The sequence below is a fragment of the Crocodylus siamensis genome, chromosome 2, assembly GCF_052110815.1.
Source record: "Crocodylus siamensis isolate JL-2025a chromosome 2, ASM5211081v1, whole genome shotgun sequence".
Taxonomy (NCBI): Eukaryota; Metazoa; Chordata; order Crocodylia; family Crocodylidae; genus Crocodylus; species Crocodylus siamensis.
In genome coordinates this window covers 165,187,585-165,204,070 of record NC_143396.1, presented here as the reverse complement: position 1 = coordinate 165,204,070, position 16,486 = coordinate 165,187,585, and the positions used below count along the sequence as shown (strand labels likewise).

Genomic DNA, 16,486 nt, shown 5'->3' with positions numbered 1-16,486 from the left:
GCTCTAGCCTCATCTAGGCCATTGCCTATGCAGTGGGATCAGGGCCATGCCAACATCCCACATGTCCATATTGGGCTGGACTATTCCTCCTGCCACCTGCACACCCAGATCAGGGTTGCTCAATACCCTCCCCCACTATGCATCCAGACTGTGAATAGGATGCTTGGGGGGTGGTGGCGGGGTGCCTTTCTTCTTCCCTCCCTGCATCTGGATCAGGGCCACTCTTCCCTACCTCTCATTTCTGGATCAGGGCTGCCCTTCCCTGCTGTACCCCACCCTATGCACCCAGACCAGGACAAGTTGCTTCCCTCCTGCATGTCCAGGTTGGGACTATTCTACCCTGCCCCCGGCATACATTTCGGTGTCAAGCTGTGGAACCTGCCCCAGCCAGATCATGCCCATTGTCCAGATCTGGCCTGTGGAAGGACCTGGTACCATCTATCTGATCCCAAATGCGGTGATCAGTTTAACCCTGAGCAGAGGGGCAAAATCATCTAATTGGGAACCTTGGTTTTTACACACCCTAGCATCCAGTACTTATGAGGAGGGCGAAAACCCCCAGACAGCAACAGGATAGGGCGGGGGGAGGATCCTTCCTAGCTCCATGTGGGAACTAGAAAATTCCAGAAGCATGGGAAAAACCGAACACCCTCAGTTTTATTCTGCATCTTGGGATGGTAAACATAACTCCAGATGTCATAGCCTCTAAACTGATAGCCAGAGTTCCCCTGCATAATCTTATCCCAGCTTCTTTAACCTTTCATAACTAAACCAGTTATAGAGCTCTGCTTCATTCTGCTGTTGCTGAGCAATGCCCTCTCTAATATTCATCTGCTCTTCTTGTTGTCTCTTAAGTCTGTTTCTGACCACAGAACACTCCAGGCATGGCTATTTGTAGATCATCCTGGACCAGGGCTTATTCAACATCCTGCTGTAAACTTCCAGTGGAAGAGATTCTACAGCTTCCCTAGGCAATCTGTTCCACTGTTCTAATGGTCAAGAAGTTTGTCTTGTTATCCTACTTTGCTGTAATTTCAAGCCATTTGTCCATGTCCTGCTCTTCACAGCAAGAGAGAAGCTGTTCTCCCTCTTCTTCATGGTAGCCCTTCAGATACCTGAGGACTGTTATCCTGTCCCCTCTTAAGCACCTTTTCTGTAAGCTGAACATGCCTGATTCTTTCAACCCCTTAGCATATGGTTTGCCTTCCAAGCCCTTTATCATTTTGGTTGCTCTCCTTTGGGCCCTCTCCAATTTCAGCATGTCTTTAAGTATGGAGCCCAAAAGTGCACACACGACTGTAGGTGAAGCTTAGCTAGTGCTAAATAGAGAAGCACTATCACCTCTCATGTCTTGCACTTAATGCTTCTGTTGATGCAGTGCAAAACTGCATTTGCCTTCTGTGCAGCAGTGTAATGCTGTGGACTTGTACTGAGTCTGTGATCCACCAAGGCTCCTAGATTCTTCTTTCTAGTGCTGCCATCCTACCAGTTCTTACCCATCTTGTGTTTTTGATTATTCTTCTCATCTTGCATTTCTGAGCATTCAGCTCCATTCTGTTAGCTCTAGCCCAGCTTCCCAATCTATCATGATCCTTTTGACTTGTGCTCCTGTCCTCCAGTATCTACAGTCCTTCCCAGTTTTGTCATCTGGAGACTTCCTCAGGAAGCTCTCTATTCCAACATCCAAATTTTTAATTTAATAACATGTTAAGTAGCACTGGGCCCAAGACAGATCTCTGTGGAACTCCACTTGAAGCCTGCTATTTTGACATGGATCTGTTAATAATTACCCTTTACTTGTGGCTACTGAACCAGTTGTTTATCCACGTTAGAGTTGTTTCATCTTCCTCATGTGTCCCCCATCTGTTTATGATAAGTTTGTGTGGGACTTCTCAAAAGCCTTGGTGAATCTAGTTGCACTATATCCACTGCATTCCCTTCATCCACCCAACTTATCTTGTTGAAGAAGGAGATCAAGTGTTTTTGGCACAGTTTGTCTTCAGTAAATTGTTGCTGGCTGCTTGTGATCAACCTTTCCTCTTCCAGATGCTTCATAGATTTCATAGACATCAGGGCTGGAAGGGACCTCGGGAGATCATCGAGTCCAGCCCCCTGCCCAAAGGGCAGGAAGTCAGCTGGGGTCATAGGATCCCAGCAAGATAAGCATCCAGTTTGCTCTTGAAGGTGTTCAATGTAGGTGCTTGAACCACCTCCGCTGGCAGACTGTTCCAGACCTCGGGGGCTCGGACAGTAAAGAAATTCTTCCTTATGTCCAGCCTGAAATGGTCTTGCAGGAGTTTGTGACCGTTCGACCTCGTCATCCCTTGGGGCGCTCTGGTGAACAGACGTTCCCCCAGATCCTGGTGGTCACCCCTGATAAACTTATAGGTGGCCATCAGATCACCCCGAGCCTACGCTTTTCCAGGCTAAAGAGTCCCATGGCTCTCAGCCTGTCATCGTAAGATCTGTTTTCCTGACCTCTGATCATGCGCGTGGCTCTCCTCTGGACTCTCTCAAGCTTCTGCACATCCTTTTTGAATTGTGGAGCCCAAAACTGGACGCAGTACTCCAGCTGCGGCCTCACCAAGGCCGAGTACAAGGGGAGAATGACGTCCCGGGATTTGCTCAAGAAGCATCTGTGGATGCACGCCAGCATTTTGGTCGCTTTACTAGCCGCAGCATCACACTGGAGGCTCATGTTCATCTTGTGGTCAATGATGACCCCCAAGTCTCTTTCTTCTGTAGTGCTATCCAACGTAGCACTGCCGAGCCTATGAGGATGCTGCAGGTTTTTCCTCCCAAGGTGGAGAACCTTGCATTTTTCGGTGTTAAACACCATCAGGTTCTCGTCCGCCCATTTGCTGAGCTTGTCCAGGTCAGGCTGGATCTTCTGGCATGGATGCTTTGCCCCAAAGTTTGGTGTCATCGGTGAACTTGGCCAGTCCACTCCTGACTCCGATGTCCACATCATTAATGAAGATGTTGAACAGTATGGGTCCCAGGACAGAGCCTTGAGGGACCCCACTGGTCACGGCACCACGATGAATGACTGCCATCGATTACAACCCTCTGGGTCCGACCACGGAGCCAGTTTTCCAGCCAGCGGATCGTGGTGGAGCCAAGGCCGCAACCGGCCAGTTTGGCCAAGAGGTGATGGTGGGATACCAGATCAAAGGCTTTTTTGAAGTCAAGATATATGACATCAATCTCTTCTCCCTTGTCCCTTGCAAATAGATTTCCTTAGGATATGCTCCCATAATTTCCTGGGTATCCAAGATGAGGCTAAATGGTCTGTAATTCCCTAAAATGGTCTGTAATTCCCTAGGTCCTCCTTTATGCCTTTTTAAAAGAGGGACATTATATTGGCCTTTTTCTGGTCCTTTGGTACCTCACCTGTGTTTCATAATTTCATAAATAGTATTGCCAAGGGCCCCAAGATTTTTGTTGACGGTTTCTTCAGTACCCTGGGATGAAGTTCATCAGGCCCCGCTGACTTGAATTCATTTAGACTAGGGGTGGGCAAAATATGGCCCATGGGCTGGGTCCAGCCCACCAGGCAATTTCATTCGGCCCATGGGCGTCCATCAACTAATTGTACACAGGCTGGGCAGGGTACCTCACTCCCATCCTTGTGTGTGGAAGGAACATCCCAACCAGCATGCATCTTCCTGGCGGAGTTGCTGCTGTTCCTGGTGCAACTGCCAGGGGACCTGTTTGTTTTCCCCAGTATCCAGCAGTTCCTCCTCATCTTTCTGCTGCTTTACTTGCTCTGGGCAGCAGGTGGGGAAGCTGCAGGTGGGTGGGAACAGACAGTTTGGGGCTGGTGGAAGTGTGGAGCCTGTGGTCAGGGGTGGCAGGAGCACAGAGCTTGGGTGGCCAGGATGTGGGTGTGAGGGAGGTATGGGGACCCCCTACACATTCAGCCCCCCAGTCTCCCCATGGTGCACAGCCCGGCAGCAGCAAGTGGCGGGTGCTTGTTGACCAGACAGGCGTTGCCACCTGGTGGTGTGTGGCAAGGAGGGCTGCCAGGCTAGTCTGCCTCTATCACTCAGAGCTCTCCATGATGCACATGCAACTTTTGGCACTTGTATGCCACTTGGGGAATCCCTGCATGATGAAGCTGGCTGCCTTCCCAGTTCCATGCCATGCAGGTCCTTGGACTTTGCCAGGACACTTATGGCGGTGTCCCAGGACCTGCACAGTGGAGGGTAGGGAAGGCAGCTGGCTCCATCATATGGGGCTTCCCCCAGTGGCATGTGAGTGCCAGGAGCTGCACATGAGCCACAGGGAGTCCCACATGATAGAGATGGGACAGGCCAGCCTGGCTGTGCTTCTTGCCATGCACCACTGGGCAGCAGTGTACCTGCGTGTGCCCTGAGTGCCCACTGCCTGCTGCTGCCACTGGCAATGGGGACTTTGCCACGGGGGTCCTTACACCCCCACACCCTGCCCCCACAACTCCATATATGCACTCCCCCAACACACCCTGTGCCACACACATGCATGCACACACACACACAATATACAAGAGTAAGGCTTTATTTTTGAGTTATTATGCAATCACTGCTATATACACTACACACAAATCATGGCAAATATTTTTTTGTAATAAAATTAAAATACGTTATAGTAGGTGTTTGACTTTTAGTAAAGGATTTGTTTTTTTTTCCTCTGGTTTCAAGGTTCCCCTCCCAAAAGAAGTACTTTCAGGGGCAAAGGGAGGGATTTTCAGTGGCAGTGGTTAGGGATGGGACTTCTGGTTCCAAGATGGTGACCAGGGGGCAGGCACCTATCAAGGGGCGGGGTTATTCTTGCAGCCCTCGCAGATTAACAAAATTCAGTAAGCGGTCCTCCAGCCAAAATAGTTGCCCACCCCGATTTAGACGCATCAAAAGCTCTTTGTCTCCTGTTACCTCTACCGTCAACTTGTTCCTTAGTTTTGTTTTGCTGATCTCATGCATTCCTCAGCTCAGGATCATGAATTCTCTCATATTGTGATTTCTTCCTCCCAAATTTCCCATCATCTTTACAACCTCCCCCAATTCTTCCATATTGGTCAGGACAGGATTCAGGATAGATGATAACCCTTAGTCATAAGTTGTTCTCCCTCCAAGTTAGGAACTAGTTCAGCATTTTATATTTGGTTGCATTGTTCTTCTAGCAATATATAGAAAATTGATGTCTCCCATCAGTACCATGTCATAACTTTTGAGTAGTTTTGTCACTTTAGTGAAGCATGCCTCATCCAGCTCTTCTTCCTGACTTGGTGGTATATAACAGATCTCTACCACTGTAGCACTACTGTACTGTTCATCTTTTATCTTCACTCAAATACCCTCCAATCTGCTACTTTGTTCCTCATGAACCAAGGAACAAATGTATGTATTTTTGACATGCATATGTCGCCTTTTTCTGTCAATGCTGTCCTTCCAAAATAGCGTAACAAAAACGTACGAAGTGCCATTCAGCTTCCACAGGGGCCCTCAACTTGTCCAGGGGGCAGGAGGCTCTGCCTGTTGTCCCCTTCCAGGTCCCTTGTTGTTAACCTATGACCTCACTTGCTTATCTGTTTTCTCCATATTTGTCCCCCCGGCTTTAATTCATGTGTCCATAGAGGCCTCCCTTTTTACGGGAGGCTTATAGTTTTCCTTGTTGGGCCTAAGCCCATGATTAGAGACCTATTTAAATTGTGGCAAGACAAAGGTTTTTTTTGCAGCCTGCTTATGACATGCAGAGTCAGTTTTGGAGGCAGAGGCAAAACCACAGAACTATCCTATAAATTACGGTATTATTATAAATCTAAGCCTTAAATTTAAAGCTAAATCTAAATTTAAAGAAATTATGAGTATGCATTGTCACACATAATTTATTATTAGTGTTTTACAAAAAGTTTACAAATACTAAATTGTTAACCTGAACAGAAACAATTCATGTGAGTAGTTAAATGCTAACATGCAGCATCCACTAGCAGTTGCAGCTGACATATTCTGTCTGTGGTGTGAATTCTTGTCTATACACTGAGATCACATGTTCTGTGTCCACTGATTGGTTGGATTGTACAGCAGCATTTTGCCAGTTTGTAGAGATGTGGAAACCAATCAAACAATCCCAGAATCCCAAAACACAGTCACAGTCAAAGGTATCTGGCGTTCTTTGACAAAGTTCACATAAACAGTACATTCATCATGCTCTTTCTGCCATTCAGGGATTGATTTAAGTAGCTCAGGGTCAAAACTCAGAATGGGCACCTAATTTTGGGTCAAAAACGAGAACAGCACTAAAAAAAAGGCAGCCATTTTAAACTGAGGTGGTACCAATAGATCATAGTTGTAGTATTAACTCAACCTTGTAGCTACTGCCTGGAACAGTTCTTGTCTCTGCTGGTTTTCACTTTAACAGTTTGAAAGTTGTGATGCCATGTCTTTGATCCAACTTATCAAATTCATTAGCTTCTTGTGTGTTTGGTGAATCAAAGGCTGCCAATTTTCAAACCACATTAGAAGCTCCATGAACCAGATCGCCTCTTCAGCTACAAACTTAATTTGATCTTCAATGTCACCTTGTTTTAAGAGATTGTGTAGTTTAAGCATACACTGTGTTCCTGGTGCGATTTCAGACTTGTTGTGCACAAATTCTGGCAGTACTTAACATTCTTTGCATGGAAACAAACTGCATTAAACCAGGAATTACACCTTGTAAGCACTGGTTCTGGTGGAAGTGACACAGTTGCATTTAGTTCCCTGTGCTGATTGGTAATGGACTCCCAATATTGAAGCTTACCGCCTGGGCAATGTTTATGAGAGAACTTTGCTCATATACGTTGCATTATCAGACAGAAATGCTAAGATCGTGTTAAATTCTAAGGTGTAGTTTGCAACAGCCTTTGCGACCGCTTGTGCTACAGTTGAAAAATGTACAAATGTGAGTTGAATCAGCTTTGTTTGAAAAACAGGTAGGTCACAGGCTTTCTAGCTCCCAGGTACAAATAAAATGTGGAAAACAGTTATCCTGGGCATCTGGTGCTTAATCTGCTACAGTAGAAATTGAGTCATATTCTGCCAGTGCAGATTTTGCAGAGTGAACATGTGAAGCAATTACTCCTGGTAGAAAATCCTGGTGAAGACTTCTTTGCACATGGGGGACTGCCAGCATTTGGCACATGCTTGTTCAAGTAGTCCCTTAATTTCAGATTATCAATTTTCTCCCGAGGTATGTTGGCAGCTATAACTCCACTAGCTCAAATGTAGCCTCTCTTAAATTGCTTTCAGTGATTCTTTTAAATATCAAGAACATGGTTGCTTGTTTCTTGCTCTGAGCTTCAGCCTCTGCAGAAGCCTTTTGCTTTATATGCAATTTGTGCTTAAATCCACATCTGAAACAACCTAGAGGCATAGACTCCTGGATGTATTATTAACTTTTTAGAATGGCAGGTAGATATATTTTAAACAAGGGCTGTCAAACATTTGGCTTATGCACAGGCTGGATCTGGCCTGCTGAGCCACTTTATTTGGCCCATCAGGCTACTAGTAGACCATTGGAAGTTGGAGGGTGTGGACAGGGGGAAGGACTTGCCAAAGAATCTGGGGCCTTTGGGGCCCAGCTGGACATCACCATTGGTGGCAGGAGGGCGAGTACAAGTTGACATGGGCGACTGGTGCCTCCTGAGTTGGGGGGGGGCACTTGCCACCCCCCATCAGACAGTCAGCATGATTGGAGGAGGGGGTGTCTGCATGTGTCCCATACTGTCCCAATCCGTGTCTTCCTTCCGCCCAATCCTGCTGATCTGCACCTGGCAGCTCCCTGGCTGGTGCTCTCAGGTGGGGCACCAGTGCTCTCCCCTGCCCAGGGATGCTGTTGTCAGGGGGTGCACATGCACCCCCTTGTACCCCCTATGCATTGCCGCTGCAAATTGACACTGGCTTGGTTGCCCTCTGGCTGCTTTGCCCATTGCCACCTTGGCCTCCAGGCCTGCTGCTGTAGCTGCCCTGTACCCTTTGCCCCATGTGAGATCCATAGCCAGAGCTGCCATGTACTCTATGCTGGAGTTGCCAATCTGGCATGAAATGTGTTGGTGGCAGCCACTCCAACTCCATGTCGCAGGAGCTGGAGTTGCAATTCTTACCACCAGTGGAGCCATCCAGTGCCCTGAGCTGAATTTGGCCTGCAGGGAGCCACATGGCCTAGATCTGGCCCAAAATAGGTGGTGAGGTGGACACCCCTGCTTTTAAACCATCTTGTTTAGGAATAATTTTAGAATTTTTAGAACTGTTCAACTGTAACTTTGGGGGAAGTGCTTAAGTCCTCTTTTATTCTTGCCAGCTCCAAGGAAGTGTGACAGAGTATGAGTTCTCACAGGAAGAGTTTCGACAGTTACAAGTTGAGTTCTGGTCCAAGTTCTATGCCTGTTGTCTTCAGTACCAAGAAGCACTCTCACGCCCTCTTGCACTGCACCTGAATCCATATACTAACATGGTGTGCCTGCTAAAAAAGGTGAGAAATGGAGTTAGATCTATGCTGTGCTACAGGGAGAAGTTTTATTTGTTGGTTAGGCACAGTTAGTTGCAGAGTTTTTGAAGGAATTCCAGTGCATCTTCCTGACCAAGGATTATGTTTTAGAAATGAAAGGAGTGATACTTTTTTACCTTTCCAGGGGTTCCTGTCTTTTCTTGTACCCTGTTGCCTGGTGGATCACCTGTATCTCTTGCCTGAAGAGCACCTGTTGACTGAGGATGAGTGTGCCATTTTTGATGGTAAGATTGTGGGGAGGGGAAAGGGATGAGGAAAATAATGTATTTGTGTTACAAACTTTAAACTATAGACGTTCCCAAGGGTGTTCTGGGTTCTTTATGTGCTTAGATCATATTTTTTAAACTAGCTATTTGGGCTCAATTTATCCTTGCTTAGTTTCAATCCAGTGGTAAATTCCTGCCTCCACCTGGCTCTGTGCAGTGAGATTGGGCCCTGTGCTACCTCTGCCCAGTCCTGCATGCTGGCATAGGGCCCCACACCATGCTGTACTGGATTATAGCGTGGGGCCACAGCCCACAGGGCTCCTCATGGACTGGAAGACGAGGCACAGGGGGCCAGATCTGGCATGCAGGCTCAGGCTGAGCACCCCTGAATTAGAGCATGATGAAGCAGCCCACTCAGAGTATGAAGCTGATAGGGTTGCTATGATTGCTCAGATAAATCAGTGGGTGGAATTCCAGACTTCTGTCTGAGCCCCATGATAGTCCTCAGTGATGGATACCTGCCTTTCCTTCTTTGAGGATGATGTTGTAGCTTTTTGTTATTGTATCTCAATATTTACAATGCTATCATAGCAAAAGCTCTGGGTTCTGCTTGACCTGAAAGAAACCAGAGGCCATCATTTTGTCTTTCCTGCCTGATACACTTATAATTGGTGTAGGATTCGACTTACTAGTGTGGCAGTGGTCTCTTGATTGCAGCAGATGGTGGGTGTGAAGGCAGCCATGATTATGCAGCTTTTTTGTTATCCTCTAAGCAGTTCCTTGATATGTTGCAAATTGTAAGTGATGCCCAAAAGATTAAAATCCAGTCTTATCCAATGAAAAATGCCTGATTAGAATACATCTAGTGAATCTACGTATTCTGTTTCTAGCTTTGTGTTTGTTCAGTGCTAGAGCTATTTTGTGACCTCAGCAAGAGCCTTGAAAGGTACCTCTCCCTAGTCAGCTTAGCCATATCTAGTGATTGCATCAACTGTTATGAAATGACTGCTGTAATTGGGAGGGGTGTCCTGTGGGAAGGTACAGTTTAGGACTGACTACCCAGCATAGTCTCTGGCACCATGGTCCCATTCCATAGCTGAAAAATGCAAACTGAAATTTGCAGACTTCTCAAGAACACTGAGAAATCAGCATAAGCTTGTGGTCTGATTTTTGGGCCTTACAAGGTTCTGAGAAATTGAATGGCTCTACTGCTTTGTGGAACAAGTCACTGAAGTCAGCAAGGAGAGGCTGTAGTCTTTGTGACACAAGCTACTCTGCAGAAGTATGCTGTCTACTATGTTATCCTTGTTTTCATAGAATCATAGAAGTAGGTTCGGAAGGGACCTTGTAGATCTTCAAGTTTGATCCCCCCACCGCCTGGGCAGGAGGAAAAACTGGGCTCAAATGACTCCAGCCAGATAGGCATCAAGCCTCTTCTTAAAGACCCTCAGGGTAGGAGCCAGCACCACTTCCCTTGGAAGTTGGTTCCGGATCCTAGCCGCCTTGACTGTGAAGTAGTTCTTACAGATGTCTAATCTAAACCCACTCTCCAAGAATTTGTGGCCATTATTCCTTGTTATGCCAGGGGGCACTAGGGGAAACAAGGTCTCTCCCAAACCCTTCTGGTCCCCCCTAGTGAGTTTATAGATGGTCACCAGGTCCCCCCTCAGCCTACTCTTGTGAAGGCTGAACAGGTTCAGGTCCCACAGTCTCTCCTCCGGATCATGCAGGTGGCCCTCCTCTGGACCCTATCAATGTTGTCCACATCCCTCCTGAAATGGGGCGCACAGAACTGGATGCAGTACTCCAGCTGTGGCCTGACCAGTGTTGCATAGAGGGGGAGGATCACCTCCCTGGCTCTACTTGAGATGCACCTGTGGATGCACGACAAGGTCTGGTTAGCCCTGCCAACCGTGACCTCACATTGTCGGCCCATGTTCATCTTGGAGTGAGTAATGACTCCAAGATCCCTTTCTGCCTCCGTGCTCTGAAGAAGGGAGTTTCCCATCTTATCAGTGTGCTGCTGGTTACTAAGTGTGCACCCTGCACACTTATCAGTATTGAAACATCCTGTTTTTGTTGGCCCACCCCTGTAACCTATTCAAGTGTTGCTGCAGTCTTTCCCTCCCTACTAGCATGCTCACCTCACTCCAAATTTTGGTATCATCAGCAAATTTAAACAGGTTGTTTTTCACCCTGCCCTCCAAATTGCTGATAAAGAAATTTAACAGTGCGGGCCCAAGGACCGAGCCCTGTGGGACTTGCTGCCCACTTCCCCCGGGTCAAATATGACCCATCCACTGCCACCCTCTGAGTACGACCCTTCAGCCAATCTGCAGTCCATCTGACTGTGTAGGCATCAATGCCACAGTTGCCTGGTTTTTTAATAAGAATGGGGTGGGAGACGGTGTCAAAGGCCTTGCTGAAGTCCAGAAAGACTACGTCCATGGCAACACCTGCATCCAGTGCTTTTGTGACCTGATCGTAAAAGGCAATCAGGTTGGTCTGACATGACCTGCCCCTAATGAAACCGTGCTGGTTGCCCTTGAGCATCATTCCTGAAGCCGGTCCCATCGCAGATGTGCTCCTTGATAATCTTCTGAAAGAGTTTCCCGAGGATTGAGGGAAGACCGACGGGCCTATAGTTGCGCGGGTCCTCCCTTTTTTAAAGATGTGGATCACATTGGCTATCTTCCAATCATCTGGCACCTGGCCCGAGCACCACGAGCACTCATAAAGCTGTGCCAAAGGCCCTGCAGTAACCCCAGCTAGTTCCCTCAACACCCTGGGGTGGAGAGCATCTAGATCCGCTGATTTGAACACGTCCAGCCCTTCCAGAAGCTCTCTAACCCAGTCCTCCCTAACCTGAGGTCTGGAGATGTTCCCCTCAAGTCTGTCTTCCATCACGGTGGGGAAGTCCCAGTCCCTGGACAAGAAAATGGAGGTAAAGAATTGGTTAAAGAGGTCTGCTTTCTCCTCTGGCGCAACCACCGGATTGCCCAGAGAATCTTGCAGGGGCCCCACATTTCCCAGTGCTTTCTTCATCCTCCCTATATATTTGAAAAAGGAGTTTTTGTTATCTTTGATCTTGGACACTAGTCCTAGCTCTATGTCTGCCTTAGCTTTCCTGACAGCCCCCCTACAGGCCCCTCCCATGAGCTCTCCAGTCATTCAAAATGACTGGAGACTGCACCAGTCAGGAGGCAGGGACTTAGAGTCCTGCTTTGGCTCTCTTGGCCCATTTTTTTTAGCTTTATTTTTATCTAGCTTCCATAATTGAAGAAGCATCCTGGAAGGGGAGTTCCCTGTTGTTACTAGGTGGAGCCACACGGTTCTTGCCATATCAACTGTGGAGTTCAAGACTAATTTTCTGATATCCCATCCTTCTGTGTGGGATGAGCTCAACTCACTTGGCTTTGAACTGCCTTTCCCTTTTTTCTAAACTGTGTTCTCCAAGAATACAAGTAGATTCTCTCATTGCAGATTTGGAGGTCTCTCGTGATGTTGTCTGTCTTGTCCAGTGCCTTCGACTGATTGGAGAGTCTGTTTCCATGGAAATGGCATTGGTCATGGAAATGGCCTGCTCCCGTCTTCAGCCTCCAGAAAAGGCTGCAGAACAAATCCTGGAAGACTTGATAGCCAGTGACACGTAAGTGGCCTCTTTGGATAAAATGTGTTTTGTGAAAGGATTCATCTAGGAGCTTCTTGACTAGGCTGTAACTATTTTAAATGCCTCTAAAGAGTCTCCTGAAATACATTTTATGGGATTTTAAAAACATATATGTCAGTGACTTTTCAGAAGCATAAAGCCCATTCATTTCTAAGATGCCTTTCAAAATCCTCAGCTCTGATAAAAGTTGCCAGGAATTCTGAGCCATGGTGCCAAGAAACAGGAGCACCAATGTCTAATTGGAAAGTCCTCTTCATAGCGCAAAAACACATCATCGCAGGTGTTCAAACCTGCCTGTGACTCATGGTCTGAATCCTAGACCAATCCTAAAAAGGATGCGTTTTTGTGCTGTGCAGTGGCTGTCTCAAAAAGGACTGCATCGCACCATCATTTGGAAGATCAGTATACATGGCTAAGTACAGTTTCTCTCTAGCCAGGGAGGGAGGGAAGCAAGCAACTTGTGTTGAGTATGATGCTTAATGGTTCAAAACTATGTCTCATTACAAGGGAGGGGATTTTCCACTATGCAGCATCTGTTGGGGTCATACAAGTTCACTTTTGGGTTTGTTATTACCAAAGTACTGTTGGGGAGGCCCCTCTTAAAGTTAAATTGCTCACTGTTGGTGAATTAATTATACTTGCAGAGAGAATGTGGTGGAAGACATTCATAGCAAATTGCAGGAAATCAGAAACCCGATCCAAGCCATTGGGATGCTCATCCGGGAGATGGACTATGAGACAGAGATAGAAATGGAAAGAGGTGATAGTATGATGAATGTTTCATTTTGTCTAATTAGGTGGATGCAGTTAGGGAGCATTGCACTTCTGTTAGTTTTTACTCTTACTCTCTCTCTTTTTTTTCTTTTTTTTTTTTTAATCCAGTTCAACCGCTAAATGTGAGAATGAACCTCTCCCAGCTCTATGGCAGTGGCACTGCAGTGAATGTGGTATGCCAAGGAGTGTGCAAGATCTCTGCAATCCGCTTCCTTATCTGCCGGGACCTGTTGATTTTACAGCAGCTGCTTCTGAGGCTAGGAGATGCTGTGAGTAGATTTGGCAAAGCTGCTCACTGTACAATATGTGGCAGCTGTCGTTCTCCTTCCACAAATATTAGAAGCTTCACAGATTTGTTCAAAGCTTAGCTGTGCTCTTTTTCTCCTCACCCTAGTTTCTTTGAGTTCTTTTACACCTCAGAAGGCAGCAGTCCAGCACTCTTGCATCACCACTGCAATATTATTCTGTCATACAGGGTGCTAAACCAGCACTAAGCAAGACATTCCATCTGCACCCCTTTGGCAAACAGCATTTCCAGGGCTCCATTCCCAAGCCACTTCCCCCCCAGGGCTACTTCTCCAATATTTTCCCATCTCTCTGTCATATAGAGCAGACTTAAGGCTGAGATCTTGACTAGAGCAGTACTACCTTCTAGCATAGACTTGTAGTTAAAGCAGTATAGCCCCTTCTAGTATGGATGTAGCTATAGAACAGGGGTGGGCAAAATGTGGCCCACAGGCTATATCTGACCCACCAATTTTTTCTATCTGGCCTGTGGCACCAGCCGAGGCAGAAGGCAGAGTTGCCTGCAGGCTGGATAGAATCAATTGGCTGGCCCGCAGGCAGCAGCTCCAGCTTGGGATTTTGATGGCACAGCAGGAGACACTGGGCAGAAACAGCCCTGCCTGCCCAGCGCCACATGGCAGCCTGGAAAATGGACTTTGACCCCATGATTCCAAGCAGGTGGGTAGGTGGGCAGGGCTGCTTCTGCCCAGTGTCATCTGCAGAGTCTGGAGCCATACCCAGCACCATACAGCAGTGGGGTGAGTGAAGGGGGCAGATGAGATCCCTGTTCTGGGTCTGCACAGCTGGGGGGAGGGTTGGGGCAGGGTGCAAGAGGTGGGGGCATTCCCCCCCTTCCTCTGCAGCCCAGCTCCATGCAGCTGCAAATGCCATGGCCCCACCCCCCAGTGCAGCATGGCTCTCAGCCCCCTTCCTGCCTGCCAGTGTCAGCTAAGCTGGCTAGCATGGAAGGGGAAGTGGGTTGGGGGATGGTGGGGGAGAGAGGAACATAGAGTAAGGTGCTACAGCTCTGGGCAGGCTCATGGTCCCACTCTTGCTGCTGCTCTGGCATCAGCCTTGGCTTGGCTGGGGGTGGGCAAGGTGTGAGTGTGTGCACACATGGCCCTCAACAGCTTACCCAAACTTAAGTGACCCTCCAGCCCAAATACTTGCCCACCCCATCTTATAGAAAGTATAAAGATGCATCAAACTAGTATCACTATTGTAGTGTGAAAAAGGCAATTGCCATATTTACTTGAAACGATATGAGATCTTCCCTCTCCCCTGCCATTTAAAATTGGGGGAGGGAGGGAGAGCCCCTCATCTTGGATTCAAGTGCTAGGTGGTAGGAGGGCAGGGCAGCAGTGGAGCTGGAGTCATAGCTGCTGCCTTCCCCACCCCCGCACATGTGGGGGACCATGGCATATGTGGGGCATGGAGCAGTGCTTGTTCTGGGCTAGAACCAGATTGATGGTAGTAGCAGTGGCAGCTGCAGCTGAGCCCCAGAGCCAGGGCTGTAGTTGCCAGGCTGGGGTTGCAGCGACAGCTGGGGTAAACATGTGCTTCATGCTCCAGGTTCAAAGCTACTTGACCACCTCAGCCTTCCACCCCCTGCCACTGCTTTCCCTGCTGCAGTAGTGGGGGAGACAAATTTTAAGATGACTTTCCGATAATTAGATTCAATACATGGAAAAATTGTAGTAAATTTATAATTTTAATGTATAGAATCTAATTATTGGGGGAGTTGTCTTGCATTTGAGTAAATATGGTACTAGAGCTGCACTGAAGCACCTCTGTACCAATATAGCTACATCGACATTGGGCTCTTACAGGTATAACTATATGGCTAAGAAAGTCGCACCTTCTAATTGAAAGCTGTGCTGGCAAAAACAGAACTATAGACACATGCTTGGAAGTGTTCAGTCCAAGGAACAGTAATTCACACTGCAGTTGATTTTCCCTTTCTTAGTGAACAGGCTTGCACCAAAATAAAATGAGTGGCAATTTGCACCTCCAGTTGGTTTCATGCAGGTACAGTTATCCTGTTTGACCTAAGCCCTGTGATAACTTTCGCAGTAGCAGTAAACAAATTGGTGTTTACAATAATTTTGCTAATGCCCCTTGCTATGTTGTTGTCTTTCTCTCTGACGTAAAGTTGTATGGCACTCCAATAGAGGCAAGGGATTACAAGTGCTTTGGTTTCCTTGCAGATGATATTGGGTGGGGGACAGCTGTTCCAGTCACAGCAGGACCTGTTGCATCGCACATCTCCTCTGCTGCTGTCTTACTACGTGATTAGATGGGCAAGTCAATGTTTGGCATCAGATGTTCCTGTTGACACGCTGTAAGTCTTCATGTTCCCTATTTTCCCTCTAGTTGATAATGTGGTGATAGAGTCTATGTAAATCCTTTGGAAGATCTGAAATGCCATTGCAGACAGATGGAGAATTGGCTTGAGCTCTAATCGTAAAACATGAACAAAAAGGCCTTTTGGGGTAAAGGGTAGAAAGAACCTTGATGTCTGTATAACTGTTTTGTCAATGGGTTTCCTAGATTTATTTTCTGTTGCATTTGTCTCTCTCTAAAAGATTCAAAACTCTGGGAAAATGCCTATACTTGTTGATGCCATCCCTGAATGCCACTTTCTTCAAAATAGCTCATGAAATCTTTCCCCTGTCTTCTGCGGTGGGGTGGGAGGGGGGTGGATGTTGCTTTGCTTAGGTATGTGATTTAGTAGTCAGTGACTAATGCTGGGTTTGATCCATTAAACTTTGTGAAACACCAAGTGCCTGGTCTAGCTATATTAAGTACAAAATTGTTTTTTTTCACAATTCATGAACTAGCTGAAAAACAAATGACTTCTCTTTTCAGTCTTGCATAAAACATTCGTATTTAAGAGTCAAGACTTGTGGCAGAGCTTGTCTGAAAACTGTAAATTGCCATTTAACTTTTTAAATGACACTCGCTTCCTGCACTTACTTCCTTTAGGTTGCAGGTGGGAGGGGGGTTGAGTTGGACAGCGTTCGGA

At 47.1% G+C, this 16,486-nt stretch overlaps 1 protein-coding gene across 1 annotated transcript in view; it reads left to right on the top strand.

Moving 5' to 3' along the window:
- The window catches only part of NUP160 (nucleoporin 160), a 63,381-nt gene that overhangs the window by 14,411 nt on the left and 32,484 nt on the right, over nt 1–16,486 (top strand). Inside the window, exons 13-18 of the mRNA XM_090032056.1 lie at nt 8,320–8,490; nt 8,651–8,750; nt 12,216–12,381; nt 13,047–13,162; nt 13,285–13,445; nt 15,669–15,802. Coding sequence (XP_089888182.1) covers nt 8,320–8,490; nt 8,651–8,750; nt 12,216–12,381; nt 13,047–13,162; nt 13,285–13,445; nt 15,669–15,802 — 848 coding nt within the window. The remainder of the gene's footprint in view (nt 1–8,319; nt 8,491–8,650; nt 8,751–12,215; nt 12,382–13,046; nt 13,163–13,284; nt 13,446–15,668; nt 15,803–16,486) is intronic.